Raw genomic sequence first — 16,790 nt, forward strand, 5'->3', positions numbered from 1 at the left:
GCCCCCAAAGATTATGAATTTTAAAATAATTTGTCAATAAAATACTTTGTTTACCACGACATTCATTCTTTTTTCTAGCGCATTATCATAGAAAAGATGCATAATGAATGGTATCTGTGTAATACATCAGATAATCATAAAGTAGATGTGGTCAATGAAAATACTGATGTAACATCCTATTTCTTATAGTTTTTCTCATTAATTTTAACATCTGTTGTTTCCTCAGTTGTGACTGGTCCTGGGAACAAGCTCATTTTAGGACCTGTGAGTAGAGTGCTTTGAGTTTCCTGGACATAGATGGAATCAATCAGTTTGATTCTCTAAGAGGAGTGAGGATTTTGGTCAGTTACCAAGGAGATTCTATCTTAGGGGTGCACAGAGAGGCTCGGGAATTCATCTTGACTTAGAATCTACAGGCTCTTATGTAATGATTACCTACACTGATGCTTACATAAGGATTTAGTCTTAGTTTAAGGTCCTCTTAGGAAACTTAGCTGAAGAAAATGGATGCCAAGGCAGCAGCCAATACTATGGAGTAGATTAGCTGGGCTAGCAAATGTATTAAGGGAAATCTGCTATTTACCATTGTAATCAGTGTGCTTGAAGTTATCCGAAAACTATACAGTTTTAAGTAAGGTAAACTTTAAGAGGGTTTAAGGAGAACTTGGGTTTATAGCTGAGGTGCTGCAACATATTGCAAGACTGTTGGGGTCAGTTTCCTTGCAACCACTAGAATTCCTCCCTCTTAACTCTTTTCACCCTTCCTTTCAGTGCTAAATTGACAGATTTTATTTATTACACTGGTGAACATATGTTTAAACTATAAACAGAACAGGCATTAAAATGTTCTTAGATTTAAAACAGAAGAAGCAGAAATACATCCAATGATTGTCGAGAACAACAGGATTTATTAGTTTTTTCTGCAATGAATTCCCAAAACCTACTTTGGAAAAATAGCACAAATTAATTTTCTTTCAGTTTTATGGGGTAGAATCAATATAACCCTTAGGCTAATTTTAGGTGTCTGCAGGGCTGTATTTCATTTGGGGGCGCTGCAGGAAATTCAGTTCCTTCGCTTTTCTAATTTCTAGAAGCTGCCCTTGATTGTCAGACCCTTTTTCTCCAGTTAAAAGTGAGCCCGATGCATCCCTTTGACTATTCTTCCTTTGACTTTTCTCCTGCTATCCCTTTTTTCTTTAAGGAGTGATTTGTATTTGACTCACCCAGATAATCTAGGAAAATTTGATCTATTTTTAAGGTCTATTGAGTGGCAACCAGATTTATGTTTGTAACACTTATTTCCCCTTTGCTTTGTAATGTATCATTTCCAAGAGACATTTTCAGAGATTATTTATCAGGAAAATTATGTTATTTCTCTGAAGTTCCTATATTTACCCTAGTAGAATTCTTAAAATTTCACCTTTTAGGGGCCTTGAGCAATAGGCAAGTGGATAGGCACTTGCTTTGCTTGTAGCTGACCTGGGTTCAATCCCCAGAAACCCATATCTTTCCCCTAGTTTTCAGGATCCCTGAACACAGAGCCAGGAGTAAGCATTGAGCATTGCCAGATATGGCCCCCAAATAAAAATTCATATTTTATTTAAAGATTATCCCAAATTAGCCTTAGGTCTAATTATAAAGTATAAAATGTTTAAAAGTTTCTGCAAAACCCCCCCAAAAATGTATGACCTGGGTTAGATGCAGTTACTAAAAATTATACCAAAAATATGATCCATAGCAGAAATGGTTGTCTTTAATCAAATTAAAATCTTTATTGAAAATAAGAGAATGAAGAGTCAAACGACAGAATTTGCAAAATATTTGTAAATCACGTATCAAAAGACTTTTATCCAGGGTGTATATAGAATTCTTAAAATTCATCACCTATGTAAACAGCTCAAGCAAAACATGCCTAAGGGACTTGAGCAGAGAGACATCTAACCAAGAGGGATTGAATGTTGGTTGGATGCACATGCACTGTAGCACTGTCCTCCCGTTGTTCATTGATTTGTTCAAGCAAGCCACAGTAAAATCTCCATTGTGAGACTTGGTACTGTTTTTGGCATATTTAATATGCCATAAGGAGCTCGCCAGGCTCTGCTGTGTGGGTGGGATACTGTCGGTAGCTTGCCGGGCTCTCTGAGAGGGATGGAGGAATTGGACCCTGGTAGGCCTCGTGCAAGGCAAATGCCCTACCCGCTGTGCTATCGCCCGAGCTCATAAAGACATGAAAATATTCATCATAACTGGCATCATGATGCTGATGCATGTATTATTATAGGTAAATAAAAGAAGCTTAAAGTCCTGGTAAAGATGTCGAACTTGAAATTTAATGCATAATTAGAAAGCAGAGTATTAAAGAAACTCTTCAATGGTTTGTTTCTTATGAAGGTAAACATGTACGCTCACTAAATAGACCCCTTCCTGCGTGTTTAACCTAGGATGTATCTTATATGCACACACACAAAAAAACTTGCACTAGTGGCCTGTTGCAGCTTTATTTATAGTCGTTAAATCTGGAAAGACCACAATGTCCTAGAATGAGTAAATGGATACAAAAACTGGTACAATGGAATACTAAGCAGCAGTAGAAAAGAATAGATTACTGATCTATTTGTGACTTAGATTACTTCTAAATGTATTTTGCTGCCTGTAATAAGCCAGACAGGGCAGGGCCTTTGATGCACACAGGACTGTCCCGCACCCAATACCCATATGCCATATGGTTCCCCAAGTCCACCAGGAGTGATTCCTGAGCAGAGAGCTATGAGTAAGCCCTGAACACTACGAGGTGTGGCCCCAAAACCAAAGGGAACAAAATAATGAAGCTAATTTCAAAAAGTTTATTATACTGTTAGTCCATTTACACAAATTCTTAATTGAACCATAATAGAGAATATATAATCATTTGAGAGTTTTAACTGGAAGAAGGATGTGATTCCAATGGATAGTACAAGGGAGGTTTTTTCTCTTTGTTTTGTTTTTTTAAATTTGTGAAAAAAGCTTTATTTGTGCCCTAGTGTATTGTTTTTTTTTAAACCCAAATTCATGTTTTGCTATTTGTGAACTATATGCCAAAATAAAAACATGGTAGTTAAAAGAAATTAGTGGTGCTTTGTATTTGTCAGATTTAGACATTATTCAGTTAATTACAGATGAAAGAAAATGTTGAATGGAGCAGTGATTCCTTCGATAATGATTTATCTAAAGGTAAAGGTAAAGGTAAAGGCCCTCCCGTTGATCGTCGATTTGCTCGAGCGGGCCCAGTAACGTCTCCATTGGAGACTTTGTTGTTACTGTGTCTGGCATATCGAATACTCTTGGTAGCTTGCCGGGCTCTCCGAGAGGGGCGGAGGAATCGAACTCGGGTTGGCCATGTTGGCCGCTTGTAAGGTGAACGCCCTACCACTGTGCTATCGCTCCAACCCTATGTTCCATTTTTTTGAATGGAAGATTGTTTTCAGAGGCCAAGGATGTTGCATGAAAATTCTGTTAACATTAGCTCAGTCAAGATTTTAATTCCACTGAGTCTTGTGGGAACCCTCTGGAAGCTGGAGGATTTCTAGATTAGAAAGGTTTTCTTTGTCATATTCTTAGCTGTTGGTAGTGCCGGTGCTCTCCCAATTAAAACAGGTGCGTGTTGATCTTGGCCCCCAACTGGTTGCAGGCCTTGCCAGTTTCAGAAGGTGCTGCCACGACAAACAGAACAGAAAGTCTTTCCCACGGTAGCCAGTCTCTGTTACACGACTTCTTTTCTTCAATAAGATTGTCTCTAATCTGTATGAACGACCAATTTCTAAGCTAGTAAAGAAAATTTATAGATTCTTTTTTACCCTTCTCTCTTTGTCTGGATCCTTACAATAAGGTCTAGTAGTATCTCTGTTAAAACCCTTCTCAGAGTTTGATACTGAAGAAACAGAACTTCTATAAAAAGAAATAGGGAAAACTGTCTAAGACAGACGATAAGATTCATTTTTCCATTCTGTACTCTCCCTTATCAATTTCATTATTCACCATCTTTCAGTTGTCACCTGCATGTATTACTCCCACACTTCAAATCTCCTATCTCCTAGATATTCAGCGATATATCAGACATATCTGCTTGAAGGCACAGCAGGCATGTCAGAATTTCTATCCGGTTCTAACACTGTCAGAATTTCTATCCGGTTCTAACACTGTGTGTCCACTCTATCATTTCCTCCTAGATTCGGTCTTATTTTTCACATTTTCATTTCTATGAGTAGGAATCATACATCCGGTTCTCAAGGCAGGAACCAGGCCATCCATGACTCTTCCTTCTCTTTAGCTCTGTGGCCCCTAACTTCCTCAGTATGTTTCCTAAAGTGCTTTTTCTTTGTTCTGTCTGACACTGATTACCGTCAGGCCACAGTCCTAGGGATTGTGCAATAGTCATCTAACTTCTTTTCTTTCCCACTTATATTCAGGCTCTGTACTACAGCCAGAATAATACTTCTTTAATCATATCTTAATTTGGACTAGTAAAAATTCATCCAAACCCTTATTGAAATAAAGTTCAGATTTGTTAACATGATCTAAATAGCTAACATCTGTTATCTTAGCATCAGGTAACAAGCCCTGGTACCCAGTAAACAGACCTCAGTTTAATCCCGGGCACCCTATGTATAGGTTCTTTGAGCCCTGCCAGGAGTCATTCCTGATTGCATAGCCAAGAGTAACTCTGTGCACCATTGGGTGTGTCCCCAAACTCCCAAACAGTAATAATCATAAAATAAAAGAGGACTTTGATACTGAAATAATACAGGAAGTAAGGATTTGTCTTTCAAGCAACCAACCTTGTTTTGTTCCCTAATCTGTCTAGAATCACTAGGAAGTGACCCCTGAGCACAGAAATTGCAGTTGCCTCTGAGCACCACCCTGTGTAACAAAACCCCCTGCCTCCAATAGCTTTAACTTTAGCTACATTTTAACAGACTTCTTTTGAAAGTTACCTGAAAGTTCCTCTCTGGAGTGTGAGTACTAGATTCCTCTTAGCATTAATTTTAGCATTTTTCTACATTACATTTCATGGTCACGGTCCTCCGGTTGTTCATCGATTTGCTCGAGCGGGCCTAGTAAAGTCTCCATTGTGACAACTGTTACTGTGTTTTGGCAAATCCAATACATCACGGGTAGCTTGCCAGGCTTTGCCGTACGGGCAAGATACTCTCAGAAGCTTGCTGGGCTCTCCGAGAGGGGTGGAAGAATCAACTCCAGCCCACATTACATTTATTGCCTGCTTATTTTATAAAATAACCATTATTAGTTTTTGTCATGTTTTGGTGTTTTTTTTTATTTATTTTTTAGGAGGCTATATATTTCATGCTAAAAAGAGGCTCTTAAGAATTCTTAATTTTGAGGGCCATGGTGGTATGGAGTCAAGAGATAGAGGATGTGCCTTGCATGTGTGAGATTTGATCTCTAGTACTGAGAAAACAAAAAGACTTTTTCTTATATTGAAAACATAAAAATTTCGACATTACTAACAGCTGAAATGTCTCTTATGTTGTATGTACTTACTTTGAATTTACTCAGAATTAACCAAATTTTTATTTTTGTTTATGGTTCAGGAGTGACCTCATGTAGTGTCAGGGATTTGAGTTAGGGTTGACCGCATACATAACGAGTACCCTAACCCCTGTACTAACCAACCCTCAAATTTTATTTTTTTAAAAATTTTTATTTCTTAAATTTTAGTTTATTTTCATTTTTTAAATTTTTATTTATTTATTTATTTTTTATTAGTGAAACACCATGAGGTACAGTCAAATTTTATTTTTTAAATCTATTTTTTTTCTTGACTACAAGCATTGGATAACATCAGGTTATTGCATATTAATGTTTTAAAAATTATTATACACATGCTTTTAGCTAAATCAAGTAATTTAATGCTTTTGTTCACAGGATATTCTGAACAATCTTGAATCTTGTGACTTGGAAGATGATGACCTTATGCTTGATGTGGATCTGCCTGAGGATACACCTCTTGAAAATGGTAAGTAGGAGCAAAATTGAACTCTCAGCAGCATACAAATGAACTATATGACTGTAGTCAATTTGCTGCTTATTTTGTACAACCTTTTAACTGTACCAATATCAGTTGAGGAAGCCCTCATGGATGGAGAATCAGTCTTAAGTGATATCAGTAGTTTCATTTGAAACTTGTTTAAATGTTTAAACCTGACTTTGTAGGTCTTATATATATTCAGTAGTGTAGTATAGCTATACCATAAAGTTTTAACTGAAAGGGTGAGATTTTTTTTTTTAAACAGAGGTAACCTCTGGCAGGACAGAGGACCACTTGCAGCATGCTTGCAGGACCCGTGACCTATTGCTCAGACCTGGTGGTATTGGAGGTCTCTAGTGTTGCTTAAGGGTCCTTATAATGCAATTGATCGAACTCAGCTTCTCACAATATGCAAGAAATGATTTCCACCCCTATGAGTCATCGCTCAGGTCTCTGATTTGTTGTTTCATTTTTTTTTCTTGTGTACATATCCAATTGTTTCTTCCATTTATCTTATTTTAATTTTAGGAAGAATTGTGTTTAGAGAAACAAATATAACTTAACTTATGAATCAGTAGTAAGTCATTAAGTTGATAAATATTTTTGAAAGATCAATTCTGGAAAATGGTGACATTCTGAACCAATTATTCTATATTTTCTTACTTCTAGTTCCAATTTGTTTTCCTCCAAATCCTAGTAATTACTGGAGTGGTACTTCATATAATCCACATACAAGAGAGGCCTGAGCATTTTTTACTCCACTAATATAGAATTTGTAGTATTTTCTATTTTAAGAAGTGATTAAAACCCAGGGCTAGCCTAGGACTGCCCCTTGGGCTAGGTTGCAGTAGGGTTTCAGTGAGGGGTAGAACTTTGCACTGGAATAGTGGGAGCTTGCTTGTTGCTCATGTTTGTTATATTGGCCAAGCATTAATAATAAAATGTGCTGCCAGACAGCTATGTAAATCAGTGTCAGAATCTCTCTAGCTTTCAAAATAAACATTTATTTTTGTACTTAATGGATCTATGGATTATCTGGGATGACTAAAGTGTGGTGGGACTGAATTCAGGGCTCATATATTTCTTCATTTTGATATCTGAACTCTTTGGAGAGTTTACTCTCATGACTGATGTAAAAGAAAATCATATGACCAAGCCTAATACTGGTGAGAGTGTACACTCTCCATGATGAGAAGCTCTGGGGACATCGGGTGTATAGTTCTGTTAATGGGGTGAAGAATTGAAAATAATATCCACTCTGCTATAGTGGATGGGTTGGAGCGATAGCACAGTGGGTAGGGCGTTTGCCTTGCATGCGTCTGACCATGGTTTGATTCTTCCATTCCTTTCGGGGAGCCCAGCAAACTGCCGAGAGTATCATGTCTGCACGCAGAGCCTGTCAGGTTCCCCGTGGCATATTCAATATGCCCAAAATAGTAACAACCAGTCTCATAATGGAGATGTTACTGGTGCCTGCTCGAGCAAAATGACGAACAATGGGAGGACAGTGCTGCTACAGTGCTACTATTGTGGTAGAGACATGAGGACAGTGTTTCTGTCATTTGGGATATTTAAGGAACCAAACTTGAGTTTCAGTCAGTGAGAGAAAAAATCATAGGCAGTGCCCAAGAAGAACATGCCAACTAACAAAACTCCTTAGATCTGAATAGCACTGTAGCACTGTCCTCCCATTGCTCATTGATTTGCTCAAGTGGGCCCCCAGTAATGTCTCCATTGTGAGACTTGTTGTTACTGTGTTTGCCATATTGGATACGTCATGGGGAGCTTGCTAGGCTTTGACGTGCTGTCAAAATACTCTCGGTGGTTTGCCAGGCTCTACAAGAGGGGCAGGGAATCGAACCCGTGTCTGCCGGGTTCGCCGCGTACAAGGCAGACACCTTACCCACTGTGCTATACGCCAAAAAAAATGACATTAAGAGCACTTATGGAGAGTCAGTTTCAGCACAGTGCTTCCTGGAGATACGCAGTATTTTCCAGCACCAGTTTAGTAGATGTCAGAAACCATAGCTGTAGTTGAAGTCTGAAGTGACAAGGAAGATCTGCTGAAAGGTATTGTAGAACATACAGGAAAAATATAAACCATTGAAAATTATAGTGGAACAAAATGAGATTTAATGACCTGAGATTTAATGTGAAGTTTTAACGGCTAGATGAAGGATTTAGCTCCTTGAAATAAATCACACCCTACATAATGCATTTTACTTGAAGAGAATTTTAACAACTTATCGTTGGAAATCTTAAATCCTTTCTGAGCTAAAACAGGATGTAGAGATGGAGTCTGTCTGAGAGCATGCTTCATCTTTAGAATGCAGCAAAAACTAATGCATATATTAGATAAAAGTAGAATTAGTTTTAAATTAAAAATATTTGAGTTCCTGTTTTCCTCCGCCCCTCTCGGAGAGCCTGGCAAGCTACCGAGAGTATCTCGCCTGCACGACAAAGCCTGGCAAGCTACCCGTGACGTATTCGATATGCCAAACACAGTAACAACAAAGTCTCACAATGGAGACGTTACTGGGCCCGCTCGAGAAAATTGATAAACAGCAGGAGCACAGTGAGAGTGAATTCTTGTTTGGGAATTTGTGCAAAGTAGAAGGAAGGTTCTGGGGTATAACATCTCACATATATTATAGATTTTCCGAGAAAAAGGCCAATACTGTTTCAAGCTAGAGATATATTTTAAGACAGCAGATCATGGTTATAAACTTCATAATCTTCAGAGACACCAAAAATAAAATAGGATTATGTATATACCATCAGAAACTGAGGAATGACTATTATAGCTGTGGGATCCTGTGTTACTATATTTACCTCCTGAGGTTGTTTTTTTTTTTTGAGAGGATAGGAATATTATAAGTACTAGTACAAAGTTGAAAAATCTTCTAGTATGCTTAAAAATTTAAAGTATATTTTGTTGGTGACAAATTTGTTCTTAAAGGGCTATAATATATGTGTAACATATATTAGTTTTAGGTACATAACCTGGTAATTCAATATTTGAGTATATTGCAAAATGAATACCATAGTGTCTTATTAATAGCCCTGTAGCACTGTCGTCCCATTGTTCATTGATTTGCTCGAGCAGGCACCAGTAACGTCTCCATTGTGAGACTTGTTGTTCCTGTTTTTGGTATATCGAATATACCACGGGGAGCTTGCCAGGCCCTGCTGTGTGGGTGGGATACTCTCTGTAGCTTGCCAGGCTCTTTGAGCAGGATGGAGGAATCAAACCCGGGTCGGTCGTGTGCAAGGCAAATGTTTTATCTGCTCCAGCCCTTCTTACTAATATCACAATAACTAGCAGTATACTAATGCAATTTTTTTTTACTCAGTTGAAAACTTACTGAGGTGGACTCTTAGCAGCTTTCATATAAACGATGCAGCATTATTTATTGACTATGGCCACCATATTGTACATTTTATTTCTATGACTTGTTTCATAAATGGAAGTGTAACATACATATTATATATATATAAATTTTCTTTTTTTTTTTTTTTGGTTTTGATACATACCGAGTGGTGCTCAGTGGTTTCTCTTTGCTCTGCACTCAGAATTACTCCTGTTATTGCTCAGGGGACCATTATGGGATGGCAGGAATTAAACCTGGGTCAGGCACCTGGGTAAGGCAAACACTCTATGCTGTACTATTGTTCCAACCCCCAAAATGAATAATTGGTATTTTTGCTTTTTATTTATTTATTTATTTTGGCACACCTCTTGGTTCTCAGACTACTTCCAGTTCAGGGGTCATTAACAGCAGTGGTAGGGATTGAACCTGCTGCAGGCAAAGGAGGTCCTATTGAGCAATGTTTTGTACCACAGATATATAACCATTTAAACACATTCTCTGTGCTCTTCACACCTGCTGTATACTTTTGACTATTGGTTTTAGTCCCTTTTAGCTTCTAACTTTTTAGACTAAAATACAAATGTGGTAGAGGCTTGAATGGGTTATTCTGAACCTTAATAGATTCATCCGGACTAATTCTAACAATGGTAGTGAGATTGTTGTCAACATGAAGACTGTCGCCTCAGTAAGATCTTGAGTTTGGGATTTGGGCCTAGACTTGCCATGATTTTACTAGGAAAATATTTAAGTGCCAAATGCATTTATGTAGCAGATGATTATCTGTTTAGGTGACATCACAGAAGAGGATACTTCTTGTCATGTTCATTTAAGTTGGATAGAGAAAGGTGAAGAACATCAGTTTATTCTGAGTCTTATTTTCTCGTAGGGTTTTTTTTTTTTTTTTTTTTACTGAAACTGAAAGTCAAGCAGTGAAGCTCTTTACACTATCAATAACCAAATTTAAAAGGTGTCTCCCAAGATGGCAGGCTGGAATGGGGAATAGGAGAGGGAATGTGGGAATACTGGTGGAGGGAAGTTGATACTGGTAATGGGATTGGTGATGGAACACTGTCAAAAACACAACCATGGGGCTGGAAAGACAGCACAGTGGATAGGGCGTTTGCCTTGCATGCAGCCGACCCAGGTTTGATTCCCAGAATCCCATATGGTCCCCTGAGCACTGCCAGGAGTAACTCCTGAGTGCAGAGCCAGGAGTGACCCAAAAAGCAAAAAAAAAAAAAAAAATTAAATAAATAAAAATAAAACAAAACACAACTATGAATAACTTTGTAATTCACGGTACTTCAATAAAATAAAATTTTGAAAAAAGAAAACTAAAGTATTTCACAGGCAATAAGGATGGGTAAAGGATCACATCTACTTCAGGATATACTTCTGAATGCTTTCTCAAGGGTCTTAGCCTATCCTTGAAGCTGGCAGTTCATTTATCCTCTTTGCCTGAATAACTGGACTCAAAAATCAAGTCTCTGTTCTTACAAAAATATTTTGTTGATGTGATGATGATGAACATTCTAAGCCATAATACCTTGCAACTTTCATTTGTAATTTGGAATTGAAGGAAATGGCAGAGGCAGGAAAGCCATTATAACCCCTTGCTCCGCACTCTCATCTTTCCCTGCTGTACTAGGACATAAAATCTTCATGTGTCAGGTGCCCTCTCTTTACCTAAAGGATCTTCCTTATCTCTGAAGATAAGGGATGTCAAGAATCTGAAAAGTACAACTGTATTTCTTTATGTGTTCAGAAACTTCTAGTAATTTTCAGTCATTGTCCTCAGAATTTGGCATATTGATAATATAATCCTTAGGCTTAATCTTCTATATTGTATACCATCTTCAACATGCTGTTTACTCAAACTTTTCCCATTTGTAAAAGATCTTTCTAATTGTTCACTGAATCTCACTCTACCAAATTGTGGTGTGAATCAAGGTACACTGCTTCATGCTATTTTTTAAAAGTCATGGTTTCACAATTTTTTTAATTAATATGCAATCCCATGATATTATAGAATTATGCTTGAGTATTGTAGTTTCTTCTGGAAATGATTTTTTCAGTACTAGTTGGGTTTAGTAATAACAAGTTTCATAGTTTTTTGCATGACCTTCCTCCCCTCCTCTCCCCTCCCCTCTCCACCCCACCCCTTCCTCTCCCTCCCTTTCACCTCTCTCCCCTCCCCTCCCCTCCCTTCCCCTCCCTTTTCTTTCCTTCCCCTCCCACTCCTTGCCTCCTCCCTCCCTGCCTGCCTCTCTCCCTCCCTCTTCAACATGCTATTTACTTAGTTTTTTTACTCAATCTCCCTCCCTCCCTCTCCTCTTGGACCCTTCTCTTCCCTCCCTCGCTCCTCCATCCCTTCCTTCCTTTCTTGGCTAGAAATCATAAAGAGGCAGCATAGAGCTAGAATGGAGTTTTCCTGAAAGGAGCTTTTGCTGAGCAAAGTGGACAAAATCCAAATTGACTCCTTCAGACAATTCCATTGAGTCTTTCATAATCATCTTTGATTTTATGCAAAGCAGAGGGAGATTTAATTATGAATTTCTGAGGAAAGGAGGAATTTTAAAAAGAGCTGTGTAAGGATCTAAAAGAACAGTGTTCTTTTACACAGGGGTTGTAGTAGCAGTTGTAAACTATTTTAGCTTGGGTAGTTGTGTCACTTACCATGCCAGTATGTCACAGTTAGGGTATAATGAAGTAAAGTGGGTTGTCTAGGGTAGAGAAGGGTTGGCAGGTGGTTGTCTCTGGATGCCATCTTGGATACTGCTGGTATAGATAGGTGTGAAAACCACATCCTGGGATACATTGCATATATCAGCTACGTGGTGAAGAACTGATGCAAGGCCACATCTTCCCAGCTACGTGGTCCATATCTCTGTAGTGTCCGTGATCTTTAGCAAACACAAGAACAGCTCCTTTGTGTCTGCACTGACATTTCTTGAGCAGTATTTAGCATGTAGTATTTATTCAATATTGTTTGCAATACTGTCTCTTTCATCTTGCTATCCAGCGTGCCCTGTGTTCGTGATATCCTAATTACATGTCAGACTCTCATGGCAGAGTTTATTTTAAGGAGAGTAAATAGTATTTTGCCTGCCTTGAATTAAGAAATTATTATGTATTCTGAGCACTTAAAAGTATAGATTATCCTATAGCTATGTAGAATTGCTTAAACTAAAACATTTTAATGTCACGTAGAAATATTTTTTAAGAACTTAAACACATCTATCAGTGTATTGCATATGTGAACTGATAGGAATATTAATTTTTAAATTTACTTCTGCAGTCTCACTTTCTATTGCTGTCTTTGGCATAATGGTCACCATGCCTTTACTTGCCTAATGAGTTTTCTATAATTGTACTTAAGAAAAGCAGACCTTAATTTATCCCAAGAAATGACAAGAAATTGTTTGAAATACAAACGCACAGTTTTAATATTTTTCTTTAAAAATATATAAAATGTATAATTTTTCCAAAATTCATTTATCCAATGAACATAAAATATATTTGTGTTTTTATCATCTATTTAATTATGCATTTTGAAGAAATCCATTATAACAAATTCATTGTAAAGGATAACTGCATTTTATTCTAGCCATTTATTTTTGGGAGTGAGAAGTTTGTTTTTATCTCACACACTGTAGTAAAACACTATTTCAAATTAGGTTTTAGTCCATATGAAAGCTGTCATTTAAATCACGGGTTTTAAAATTCAACTGGGTAAATTACACGGATCTCTAAAGTTTTATTATAAGTAGTGCGGGCTATGCTGGATTTTCACTTTCTTAAGCAGTAATTCTCGGACTGGCGAAAGCTTTCTCTTCTGACTTGGATTGGTGTTTAGTTGTATTTTTAGTAACAGTTCTAAGTCAGTAGCTATGTAAGCACTGAGGGAAGATGGAGTCACAGGGTAAACTGGGCTTGCTTCCCACAGGGAGGGCTGGGAGTTGAGCAGGAAGGAAGGCTTGTTTGTCAGCGCCTTGTATGCAACTATGTCTGAGTAGGCAGCCAGCGACACAATGTCTTCCTTGTACAAAGTAACTCTCTTAGTGAGTGCTCAGATATGTGAGGAAAAAGTGTTTGGGTAAGTGAAAGAGAAGCCTGGGGTATTTCAAAGAGATTCTTTTCCTGTTTTTTGTGGCATTTGGATTTTAGGGAGTGTACTATTTGTTGCTGCAAAGTACTGGCTTTGTTTTCAGTGGCATTTTAGACTTTTTGAACAAGCAGACAGATTGAAGCTTTTACCTTCTAACTGTGAGCTTAGTTTAAAGCTACGGCTTGTGATGGAAGTTAATTAGTGCTTCTTGAAATCAGTGGAAATTAATTGTGGCATTCAGTTTTTAGGAGCGAGTGAGTTCTCTACTCGACGCAAACCTTCCAAACCTACTTCTGATCATTTTCATTCTGAAATTAGGACCTGTTTTCAGTTAGCACTAATGTAGGAAACTGCTTAAAACTGATCAGAGAAGTGCTTGAAAGGTATAACGTTGATTTTAAGAATAAGTCCCTTGTTTTAAAACAATGGGGCTGTTAATTATTACTGAAGTGTCTGTGTTGTGAAAGTTTGAGTAAAAGAAGTTCCATTTTCACTGCAGGATCTCCTAGAAATCATAGTTTTACGAGTGAACATAAATGGCTGGAAATTTTGAATAGGTCTTTTATGTGTTTAGCAGCTTTTAATTATTGAGCTCTAAGTAGTTAACTTTTTAACAGAATGAGTACTTACTGGCAGTGTTTTTGCTTTTGAATCTGTCTAGTGGAGTGTGACAATATGAACCGCTTTGACCGATCAGACAGAAATGTTCGACAGTCTCAGGAAGGATTTTGGAAAAGGCCGCCCCAGAGGTGGAGTGGGCAGGAACATTACCACCTCAGCCATCCCGACCACTATCATCACCATGGGAAAAGTGACCTGAGCCGGTGAGTGCAATTCGGTTTCTATTTTTTTGCCCTTTAATTTTGAATCATAATTCCTCTCCTAAAGTGCTTTTTAGGCTGGTTTTCTGAGACACCAAAGAAAAATTTAAATTATATGTGTTACTGATTGAAATTGCCTGTTTAAGTTTTTCCTTTGGCCTAAATTCTATTTAAAAAAAATTCACTCTTAAAGTACTTTCCTTATGACTTTTGTTTTAGTATGATTTCCCATTTTTCATTTGATAATTATTAAATGTTGACTTTTTGAATGTTTATTACTTAAAAATAACAAGTAAAAGTAAATGTTAAAAATAGAGGGTACTATACAGTGCTAGAATTTTTTCTTTTTTCTGACTTTTTAAAGCATCCCATTCTTTTTCATTTCAACAGATGCCTTGAGTTACGTAGTTCTATAGTGTTTAAACCTGAGGGCAAAACTGGCTTGTCATAAATTAGCTTTATATTTTAATGTGAGCTTAGATGATTTATTTTTTTCTTTCTAATTTAGTTTTCCACTGTGAAACATTGTTGAGAATAATAGATCTCTCAGTTTTAAAGAATCAGAAATGAAAGTGTCTGAAGTCATAACTGGCTCACGTATAGCAGGCACCCTGTGGTGATAGTTGTTATTTGTTTGTTTTTCCTCTTGTTATTCCACTACGATTTGAGGTCATTGGAGCATATTTTCAACATAGACAATAAAGTTGGAATAAAGAAATAATGGGAGAAATATGATCCCATTTAGCTAAATAAGGAAAAAATAAAGAATTCCTATAATTCCTTTTAGAAGGACTAGAGAGATGATGCAGTGGGCAGGGCATTTGCCTGGCAGGCAACCACTCTGGGTTGATCTCCGGCATCCTCTAAGCACTTCTAGGAGTGATCTCTGAGCACAGAGCCAGGAGTAAGCCCTGAACATTGCCAGTTGTGGTCCCAAACAAAAAACAAAACAAACAAAAAATTCCTTGCAGCAGAAACAGTACACAAAGCTTGAAGTGGATCAAGTTTTACACGATAATCTTTCCCTTGAATTGATTTGCATTTATGAGATAGAAATCTGAAAGTGGTTGGTATGCATGAATTCTGACAAGAAAAATTATTTGTATTATAGATAGGTCACAGACAGCTTCCCAAAGTAGAAATAATGACAGATTTCTTAAGTCTTATTTTTGTCTTAAGTGCAAAGAATTTTAGCTCAAGTAAGAAAAAAATGATTCTGCAGTAGATCACAAATAAAGGTGATTCTGTGATATAATTTTATGAAAGGATAGAATTAAAAGAATACACAGAATACATGTCCTTCCATTGTTTTTTCTGTTTCTCATATCTTGGCATTTGAGAAGGAATGAACATCAGTTGAAACAATGTGGCAAGAGTCTAATATAAAGATAGCCTTTATAATATTGAAGATTTTGCTTCCCCTGCATCTTGATGGTTGGCTTATGTGAATGTAAATTTAAGGCCAATTTAAGAAAATTTAAAAAATAAAATAAAAATAGCCTATTATTAAAATGTATGTTCTTTTACATTTTATTTTTCCCCTGTCCATTATTTATTTATTTTTAAAAATTTTTAAATTTTTATTTATTTATTTTTGTTGAATCACTGTGGGAAAAGTTACAAAGCTTTCAGGTTTAAGTCTCGGTCATGCAAATATCAAACACATTTCCCTTTACCAATACTTATTTTTGACCACGAAGAACCCCAATAACCCCCCCACCACCAACCCTCCCAGTGCCTGTGAGGCAGATGAATTCTAGTTAACACTCTATCTACTTTGATTAGATTCATTGTTTCGACAAAAGATGCACCATTAGGGGCTGGAGCGATAGCACAGTGGGTAGGGCGTTTGCGTTGCACGCGGCTGACCCGGGTTCGATTCCCAGCATCCCATATGGTCCCCTGAGCACTGCCAGGGGTAATTCCTGAGTGCAGAGCCAGGAGTAACCCCTGTGCATCGCTGGGTGTGACCCAAAAAGAAAAAAAAGATGCACCATTATTATTTAGAGTTTACACCCCAAAATCAGATATGCTGAAAAGGCATTGTGAAGTAATTTGTTTTCTACAGCTGGTCACAAGAATTAAATAATTTGGATTTCTGGTATTTTACTTATTAAGCCTAGAAGTATTTCTGCTGACAGTCAGATAATTATGAGATTGGTTTCTGTGCTCTGGAGCCATTGCCATGCCGGAGATCCACTCGTGGGGGCAACTCGTGACCTCGGTAGGGCGTGAAGGATGAGCCGGGAACACCCCCCTTCCCCTGAGGTTTCAGTCGCCCCATCACGACCAGCTCATACCTGGCTTTCCATAAAGCTCCGGAGCAGCTGCCATCTTTCTTTCCAGAGGGAAAAAGTGTTCTTTTACATTTTAAAGAATGAAATCTTTCAGATACTATTTTTTTTTACGATTCTTTGAGGTCCTGTATGTTGAACCATGTGGCAGATTCTCAAGATGGGATGAGT

The 16,790-nt window shown here is 37.6% G+C and overlaps 1 protein-coding gene across 4 annotated transcripts in view; it reads left to right on the plus strand.

The window, feature by feature from the left end:
* CCSER2 (coiled-coil serine rich protein 2) overlaps positions 1–16,790 on the plus strand; it is a 130,184-nt gene that overhangs the window by 61,456 nt on the left and 51,938 nt on the right. For all 4 annotated transcript variants that reach the window (XM_056130495.1, XM_056130493.1, XM_056130494.1 and 1 more), the window contains exons 5-6: positions 5,923–6,013; positions 14,166–14,328. In XM_056130495.1, the coding sequence (XP_055986470.1) occupies positions 5,923–6,013; positions 14,166–14,328 (254 nt within the window). The remainder of the gene's footprint in view (positions 1–5,922; positions 6,014–14,165; positions 14,329–16,790) is intronic.

This window comes from Sorex fumeus, unplaced genomic scaffold (assembly GCF_029834395.1).
Source record: "Sorex fumeus unplaced genomic scaffold, SorFum_2.1 ptg000078l, whole genome shotgun sequence".
Lineage (NCBI taxonomy): Eukaryota > Metazoa > Chordata > Mammalia > Eulipotyphla > Soricidae > Sorex > Sorex fumeus.